The 10282-nt window shown below is 34.7% G+C and overlaps 1 protein-coding gene across 1 annotated transcript; it reads left to right on the top strand.

Annotated features, from left to right (window-relative positions):
- The first annotated feature begins 9577 nt into the window (after positions 1-9577).
- Positions 9578-10021, top strand: LOC137622405 (uncharacterized). Its single transcript, XM_068353018.1, has one exon. It carries the CDS (start codon positions 9578-9580, stop codon positions 10019-10021), a length of 444 nt encoding a protein of 147 aa, XP_068209119.1.
- Positions 10022-10282: the final 261 nt, after the last annotated feature.

Genomic DNA, 10282 nt, shown 5'->3' with positions numbered 1-10282 from the left:
CTGCCCTATCTATATATATTCTTGTTCCCTATAGAATTTGTGATATTTTGGTATATTTTTACCTGCATAAATATCATATTATATATTAAATATATGTATTTTTTTACGAAATTTCTAAGTACTCAAAAAATTACCTTTAGATATGGCCCCTGATATAAATGTAATTTACAAAATAATGAAGATTTTTTTACATATTTCTATTTTAGGATAACATATGTTTATTCCCTAAAAAAATTAGCCACTTCCTATTTCATTTGGGTACCCAAAAAAATTCATGAAATTTGGACAAATTTTTTTGGCCAAAAAAAGTTACCCTTTTTTTCTCATTTCAGATCTTCACCTCCATGGGTCTGACTTCATCCAAAATACATCAAGATGTGTCCTAAACATTCAAGAATCAATTCCTAAAAGGATTTGTGTATATATGTATAAACTTTTTTTTTATGAATTTTTATGTCAGGTCTTTTTTTTTCTACTTAATTTTTTAAAATATTTTTAATAAATAGTTTTTCTGCAGATGAGTAGTATTTATCTTTACAGTTGTTTTAAGCATTCATTGAAGTTTTTTTTGGCAAAAGAAAAAAGGAGGTTACTGCAAAAACTGATTTTTCAAGAATTTTTTTTGGCGTCGGGGTCGTTCGCGTCCGAGTATACCCTTAAAGGGGTGTCCGAGGAGCGTACCTATCCAGGGTTAAGAGTTTAAGCATTAGAGTGTAATTATTTCTTTTGTCTTAGTGTATGGTATATTCAGATTTAATATTTTGAGTCAAGAAACTATATAAATTTCAGAGTATAATTATTTCTTTTGACTTTGTCTAAGGTATCATTGGATTCAATTTCTCGAGTCAAGTTATTATATAATATTCAGTGTGAAACATTTCTTTTGTCCTAATATAAGTTTTGTTCAGATTTAATATCTCGAGTCATTTTTATATATAAATTCATTAAAAATGTTGTAATTTTTATAGAATATATTTATTTCATAAAGAGTATATTATTCCAATCAACATTGTCTATATCATACCCGCTCATATACTGTTAATGAATCGATATATATATATATATATATATATATATATATATATATATATATATATATATATATATATATATATATATATATATATATATATATATATGTCTCTCTCTCCATGCAACCATAGACTGGCCCATATCCATCTTTTGGTGAAATGGACGTCAGTATATTTACAAGAAATCTTTCTGGTATGGCGTATGCAAAAATTGCGAATAACGTTATGTGGACAAATATCATTGGCCTTTCCCTATCAAATTTCAGGTCAAAGTTTGATATAGAATGGCATATGAGCAAAAATTGAATTTCTTGTTAAAAAACTGCGAGAATTTCTGAAATTAATCTTCGAAAGTGATTTAAACAAAAAATGTTACTTATTTATGTTCATTTAGTGAAAATATGAGGCTAGAGTAGCCATGCAAAAAAAAAAACTTTCAGTCTAAAAATTATCTAAAATGAGCAAAATTAACTATTTTGAACAAACTTACGCCGAAAAGGTTGATTACTTCCAATTGTTATCAATCTCAGGTACCTCTGTAACAAATTTAAAGTCATTCTGTTATAACACCAGTGAACTGGACGCCGATATATATATTTTGTTTTATCTGAAAAAAAAATATCGTCACCCTCATAAACTAACTGCCTAAGTCATTTTCTCCACTTGTTGGGAACTAAAAAAAAAAAAAGAAACTTTTCATTTAATAATTTTTCATATCATTGTCTTGAGTTTCAATTCACAAATTATTAACAGAAGAATTTCTTAATAGAAGCTCAATACAATGATATAAAGAATTAGGAAATGAGAAGGTATTTTTTTTATTTACCAACAAGTGGAGAAAATGACTTAGGCAGTTAGTTTATGAGGGTGACGATATATAAGATTATTCTAAAGGTATGTACAAAAAAAAAATAAATAAATAAAATAACACACACCTGGGTATATGCCCACTTGACATTTTGGTCAAATTTCAGGTCATTTGGCCTAAAAATAGCTGACATAAATCGATCTGAAGAATTGACAGCAATAGCAGAAGAAACATCAGGAAAAACAATATATTTCCATCTTACGGAGTAAAATATACCAAAAAAAAAAAAATAATAATCAGAACACATTGCGTTAACAACCGATATATGGCCATCCCTAAACATGAGCCAATAAAATATTAAAATAGATCACATGTAAAAGTGGTATAAAAATGCAACAACATCTTGAACAATAAGTCAAACAAGTAAACTTTAATCTTATGGAGGAGGATTAGCTAAATCATTAAACAGTGGAATATATGTTATCAAAATATTGCATTCATATGCTATCCAAAGGTAAGTAATGTAATGCTCTCAATACAATTCTCCATAATATTTCCTAAAACACTACTATTTTTGAGAAACATGGAACATATTTGAATAGGATAAAAATGTGTAGCTATTTTGCCTATATATATATATATATATATATATATATATATATATATATATATATATATATATATATATATATATATATATATATATATATATATATATATTGTCTGTATTTCATTAGGTTGCAAAATTTTGTCATGATGTCATACATAGCATATACGAAGGTAATAACATTATCAATACACATGAAACTGACAGAGAACTTGATGTGCCCATAATTGAAATCAGTGTGTTTGAAGTCAAAGCTATCATTAAAAACTTAAGAGATGCTAAGCCCCAGGATACGGTGCAATTAATAATGAGATAATAATGTTTCTCTGGCGGGAAGTGGAAAAACCTGATGAATGGGAGCTAGGATTGCATATGAAAATAGCAAAAAATTATATGTAACTGATTGTAATTATTACAGAATCCTCACAGTTACGGCAGTTATGAAATTATATTGTATTCTCCTTCTATAGAAACTAGAGAAAAGAATGATGAAAAGCTGAGAGGTGAACAAGCATTATTCAGAAAAGGCAGAAATTTTACTGAGCACATTTTCATATTGAGACATAATATACAACAATGCGTATAATATAGAAATACACTTTTGATGGCATTTATGGACTATAAAAAAAAACCCTGTGATATTGTGCATTGGTCAATTTTGTGGAGAGTCCTGTATTATTATGGAATTAATCTTAGATACTTAAATTTAATTGTCTGTTTATGAGCCTAGCAAGGGCAGTTAATCTTAATGTAGTCCTATCAAATGAATTTACAGTGAACACTGGAGTACAGGGAATGTGTTTTACCTACGCTGTTCATCCTTCTCGTTGACTTTGTAATGCATTTAGCTGCTGGAACGGTAGAGAAATATTGGACTAGGTTTGGGTTCAAGATAAATAAAAATAGATGATAAAACGGAATATGCAATGGTAGATGAAATATCATTGGAAGCGGAAAAGATTATTGAAGTAGAATCACTCAAATATTTAGGAACTATGATCTCTAAATACATTGTCTTTAGAAATGGAGTTTAAATGAAATGTTAAACAAAGCAAACAAGACAAATTGTTTGGTTAATTAAAATTGCTAAATAAAATTAAGTGAAATTACATAGGAAAAAAAAATTCGGGCTATACTTCATATCAATTTAATGGGATCGGTGTTACTCTATGGACATAAGACGTGAGAGTTTTGTACAACTAAGAACAAATCAGTCAGAAGAATATTGGGAGTTAAATGGCAGTATAGGATTAGAAGAGTAACTATAAGAGAGATTATTCGAGAGCCATGTGTGGATGAAACCATGGTGAGGGATAGATGGATATGGTTTAGTTCCCAAACTTTTATCTGTCCTCCACAAGGCAATAGAAGAGTTAGAAGGCCCACATGACTGAGGACCATGAAGTGTGAAGTAGGAAATGACGGATGGAGAAGTATTGAATTAAAGTTCAAGTGAGAGACCACTAGCAAAATCTTACCGAGGCCTTTTGCGTTTATAAACGTAGGATCAGATGATGATGATGATTATTATTATAACGATGATGATGATGATGAAACGTATGTCGTATGATTCAAATAAATTAACATTACACGAATTTCTAAAACATACATTCAACAAAATATTAATTAGATTTCAATATTCCCATAAGATAATAATAATTCTCAGCTCTAAGGTGAGGAGAGGGCGAAGGAGGAAAAGGAGGAGGATAAGGAAAGAATGAAGGGAAACAGGAGGAGATGGATGAGGGGAGACGATGGAGAGGAGGAGAACAGTAAGAGCAGGAAGAGGAGGAAGAGAAATAGAGGAAGAGCAGCAGAAGGAGGAAGGAAAGCAAAAGAGAAGGAAGAGGAGAAGAAGGAAGAGGGAGAGGCAGATTCGGGGAAGAGGAGGAGATCGAGAAGAGGAGAAAGATGTGGAGGAAATCAGGAAAAAAAAGAGGAAGAGAAAAAGAGGAAGAACTCTTAGAGGAGAATGGTGGGAAGAGAGGACGGAAGGAAATAAGAGCAGGAAAAAAGATGGCTGAGATGAGCAGGAGGAGAGGGAGACGAAGAATAAATGAGAAGAGGAAGGGAAGTAGAGAAAGAGCAGAGGGAGGAGAAGAAGGAGAGAAGGAGAGGAGTAGAAGAGAATGAAAAGGAGTCGGATTTAGTAGATTGTGAAGGGGTTCAGGGAGAGGGTGGAGTGATTGAGGAAGGAAAATAAAGAAGAAGAAACAAGGAACTGGAGAAAATAAAGGGGGAAGAGGAAAAATATTAGAAGTATGAGTAGGAAAGGAGGGAGTTGGTAGAAAAAGATGGGAATGGGAGAGGGTACCGTTGAGAGGGGATAGAACTGAAGAACCATGATATGAATAAGCAATGTTGTTTTTATGAACCTGCTGTTACATTATCAGAGGATATATACAATAAAAACTAATCATGGTAAGAACCAAGAAGTTGTTGATAAGATCAGGCTGATCAGCAACTATCTGGGTCTGATATGGACCTCGTAACTTCACCAAACATCCAGAGCCGGGAAAATGACTAATTCTTGATTCATAAAGTGCTTACATATCCGATTGGAACTGATGTTAAAACGAATTATATGTATTATATGTATTATATGTATCAACAATCATGAATTTCATTTTGTTATAATAATAATAATAATAATAATAATAATAATAATAATAATAATAATAATAATAATAATAATAATAATAATAATAATAATAATAATAATAAGATACCGACCTCGCTGTGCATGACCCATATCTGCAAGACTGCATGCGAAGATGGGAGAGTAATAAAAGATCCTCCCAATCCGCTCCATCGAAATCGGCTTTCAAAAACTGTGATTGGTTTCACCGCCAGATCTTCTTTCGACGCTGAAACCCATTATCTAATTTTCTTTATCCTCTTCTTTCGTTCGATCTTTTCTTCTTATACATATGGGTGGGAGGTGGTAAACCCGAGGTCCAGATAGAGAGAGAGAGAGAGAGAGAGAGAGAGAGAGAGAGAGAGAGAGAGAGAGAGAGAGAGAGAGAGAGAGAGAGAGAGAGGTTGAAAACCTTGAAAATTCAAAGTCACGAGAGAGAGAGAGAGAGAGAGAGAGAGAGAGAGAGAGAGAGAGAGAGAGAGAGAGAGAGAGAGAGAGAGAGAGCAAAGGGGTTGAAAACCAGGAAAATTCAGACACGCAGAAATACCTTCTCTCTGTCTCTCTCTCTCTCTCTCTCTCTCTCTCTCTCTCTCTCTCTCTCTCTCTCTCTCTCTCTCTCTCTCTCTCTATATATATATATATATATATATATATATATATATATATATATATATATATATATATATATATATATATATATATATATATATATATATATACATATATATATATATATATATATATATATATATATATATATATATATATATAATATATATACATATATATACATATATATATATATATATATATATATATATATATATATATATATATATATATATATATATATATATATATATATAATATATATATATATATATATATATATTTATATATATATATACATATATATATATATATATATATATATATATATATATATATATATATATAGATAGATAGATATATAGATAAATAGATAGATAGATAGATATATCTTCGTTCTCAATAACGTGAAGTACAAGAAGTAAGAATATGCGGACTGAAAGTTTTTTTTTTTTTTCTTTTTTTTTTAGTCAACCTCTCATTCCTACCCACCCACTGAGACACCACGCGCGCTACATCTATTCCATATCCAAGTTCGATGGGTATAATGCTGACATCAAAGGACGTAAATTCTATTTGTTGCTGCCGAAGGGAAGGAGTAAGTCATATATATATATATATATATATATATATATATATATATATATATATATATATATATATATATATATATATATATATGTATATATATATATATATATATATATATATATATATATATATATATATATATATATATATATATATATATATATATATATATATATATATATATATATATATATAACTCCTCCTGCACCTATCAACGCAAAGGGCCTCAGTTAAATTTCACCAGTTGTCTTTATCTTCTCCATACATAATCTGCTAGTTTTAGCGTCATAGTTCCTCAGCCATGTAGACTTGGGTCTTCAAACTATTATAGTGACTGATGGTGCCCAGCTGAAACTTTGGTGAACTAATCTCTCTCGAGGAGTGCGAAGAGTATTCCCCAAAAATCTCCATCTACTCCTCACCATGATCTCATCAACATATATCACTTAAGTAATCTCTTTTTTATTTTAACTGTTAATCGTGTCCTACCATTCAACTCCTAATATTCTTCTGAGGGCTTCATTTTCATATCTACAAATTCTGTTGGATATTGTTTCTTGTCATTCAATGACTGATATATAGCCGGATTTTTATATGCAATTTCAAATGTTACTTAACCTTATCATTACTGTTGTATATGGTAATTAGGTATATTTCCTATCCCAGAAAAGAATTTGGGGTTTAATTACCCAGAGGAAAGTAGCCTATAGGCTGCAATGTGGTGGGAGATTAATGGAATAAGGCAAACTTTTTATATCACACCTGACACTCTATGTTCTGTTAAAATCCTACAGTCTATTGTCAGTCGCTCTACAGGTATTCTGGCTTCTAGAAAGAAGCTGCGACTTTACATTGGGCACATCCGGCACCTGGAGTTGAGCAAGTAGTGACTAAGTGGCCTGGCAATGTTTCATTTGATGAACCACTTACTGGAGGAGGGTGAATCTCAGTCAAGCTGCTGATATGCCCAATTATAAGGTGATGAGTCACCATTCTGCCCATTGATGGTTGTGTTATTGATGGATTCACTCACCGAGATGATTTCCATAGTAGGTGAGCTGCTCGGGTGCTGATCCATGTCGTCTTGATTCTGGTTGTCTTGTTTAATGGGTCCATGATAAGTCTTAGTGTACATACGTAGACCAGATGTTTCCGTTAGGTACATACAGTAGATAATACTTCATTATGGCTCCCCCTGCCCAGGACATTGAAACCCTTCTAGGGCATTTGAAAAGTTTATTTACCTCAAGTTTACTATGGAACACAGAAACAATGAATAACTACCCTTCCGTGATATAATGATCTCACCTACTCCTTCCGGATTAGACACGAATGTCTATACTAAGTCAACCAACCTTGGTGTATGCCTGAACAGAGAAAGTGAATGCTTTACCAGGTACAAAGCCTATATTACCAAAATCTATATCTGCAGAGCACACAATTATTGTACCTCTTGAGCAGACACACACTACAAACTTAACTGTATCACCCAGGTCCTTGTGAATAATGGGTATTGTAAAAAGGAAATCAACCATGTACCACACGAGTTCCATACGTGCTCATTCTTCCTTGCAGTTACTAGAATAACCTGTGATATCATGCTAGTTCATGTCTTATTATGTTTTTATGTTTGTGACGTTCTTACTTGCAAGTCGCTGCATATAAACTCGATGATTTCCTAATAAAGTTTAGTTGATTCACCTTGCATCTCAGTTACAACCTAACTGCTAGCTCGCACATTGGTGACCAGCGGAGTGTCTGCTACCTCCTGCCTGCTCCCTCACTGCTGTTCCCTACTGTTGGAAAATGCCAGCCACCTAAAAGGCCTCTTCACAACATACTGTCTCAATGAAATGCCACCTTTGGCCAGAAGAGGAGCATTCGTCGACAGTTCTTGACAAACATGGTATTTATCACTTATCAAGACAACGGGGGACCCAGTTTTCATCAGATTCAGGAGTCTGGCTTTGGATTGTTTGGCAGCCACCAAACAAAGGTTCGCTGAAATGGAAGATATGAGCCTTTGCCAAAAGGCCTCCAGCCCCTGGTCATCACTCTTACATATCATCTAGAAGAGAGATGGCTCCTTGCGTCCATGTGGGGGATTACCGGTGTTTGAACATGCAGACAGAACCAGATCACCAGCTACTTCAAACATCACCTACATGACCTCCTACTTGCAAAAAGAAAAGGTCTCCTCCATGCTTGACCTCATTAAAGGTTATTATCAGGTTTCCATGGACCCAGAAAACATTCCCAAGACCGTTATCACCTCCCCCCTTGGTACATACAACTTCAATTACTCCTTTTATGGCCTTTGTAATGTTGGGGCTACATTTCAAAGCTTCATGGACGGCTTCTTAGGTGATCTTCCTTCTGTGTATGTTACATGGATGACATGTAACTTTACCTATGCATTGGGCTCGACCTCCAACAACAGAATGGCGTTCTAGTCTGGTATGATAAGTGTACCTTCGGCACCAACAGAGCGTCGTTCTTAGGGCACCACATCTTTACTCAGGAATTCATTCACCTCTATGAGAAGATAGCAGCCGTCCAGAACTTCTTCACAGGGTCAAAGCACTGACAGATTTCTTGGGCATGATCAACTTCTATTACCGTTTTCTGCCAGCCTCTGCCACCAACCTTGTCCCCCTCTATGCCTCCCTCAAGGGCAAGCCAAGAGATCTGATGTGCGGTGCCCTTCAAGAAGTGGCCTTATGCAACGCAAAGAATGCCCTAGGAACCTCTGGTGCCATCAGTTTTTCTGCGCCACACTCACCTCTCCTGGTCTCCACCGACGCCAGCAATACAGTACTCGAGCAGGTGGTAAATGATTCACCACGCCCATTGTGTTTCTTAAGAAGAAAACTGTCTAAGGTCAAATCCGGGTACTACACTTTCGACTGTGAATTACTGGCAGTGCACATGTCTCTTTCACCACTTCTTAGAAGGTACGCCCTTCATCATTCACACAGACCACATGGTTCTGATGATGCCTTCACTCGACAGTCCAGCAACTGCACCACCCGTCAAAGCCGACATCTCTCTGCTGTGGCTGAATATAATTGCACCCTTCAACAGGTTCCAAAGAAAATGAATTATGTTGCCAATGCTATGTCAAGAAACACATTTACCAACTGGGGATTAGAGTACAATGCCTTTACAGAAGTCTACCAAAAAGATTCAGAGTATCAAGCATGTAGGACATCCTGCGCATCACTTCATTGGGATAAGGTGCCCCTCAAAAACTCAAACTGGCCACTTCTCTGTGATGTCTGTACTAGTACACCATGACCGGGGATACCTGCTTCCATGCGATGATATGTGATTTCCTTCATGACCATTCACATTCCTTACACCGATCCAATACACAGCTACTAAATATGAAATTCGTTTTGCACAGCATTTCTATGGATGCTAAGGATAGGGTCAACCATTGTACTTCATGCCAAAAATCAAATGTACATCTACACATGGTTTCAGGAGTTGACACCTTTCATCAACGCTATGTCCACATTCAAGTTGATGTTGTATGTCTCCTACCCACATCACAAGGACATCGTTGCCTGTTTTCCATCATTGGCCTTCTCACCCATAGGCCAGAAGCCATTCCCATGGAAAATGCAACGTCCACCTCGTGTACTTCTGCCATACTCTCGGAATGCATAGCGAGATTTGGTATCCCTGACTATATTACATCTGACAGAGGTACCACTTTCACCTCTCCATTATAGACATCATTACCGAATCTCTTGTAATTTACCCTTCATCAGAAAACCACATACAATCCTGCTGCCAACGGAATATTTGAAAGTTCTCATTGCATCGTCAAAGCAGCTTAGATATCAGCTTAATCCTCCTGGGATTAAGAACCACTCTTACAGACACCTATGAGGTCTTTCAGCTGATATCATGTATTACAACCCATTGGTCGTTCCTGACAAATATTTTTGTCTACAACATCCTCCGATAATCTCCAACTGCTTCATTACAAT

Source organism: Palaemon carinicauda, chromosome 29 (assembly GCF_036898095.1).
Source record: "Palaemon carinicauda isolate YSFRI2023 chromosome 29, ASM3689809v2, whole genome shotgun sequence".
In the NCBI taxonomy this organism is placed as follows: domain Eukaryota; kingdom Metazoa; phylum Arthropoda; class Malacostraca; order Decapoda; family Palaemonidae; genus Palaemon; species Palaemon carinicauda.
This window is presented reverse-complemented; position numbering and strand designations above follow the sequence as displayed.

Excerpts from the sequence above, each read along its gene's own strand:
- LOC137622405 (XM_068353018.1), top strand. The coding sequence starts at position 9,578 with ATGACCGGGGATACCTGCTTCCATGCGATGATATGTGATTTCCTTCAT.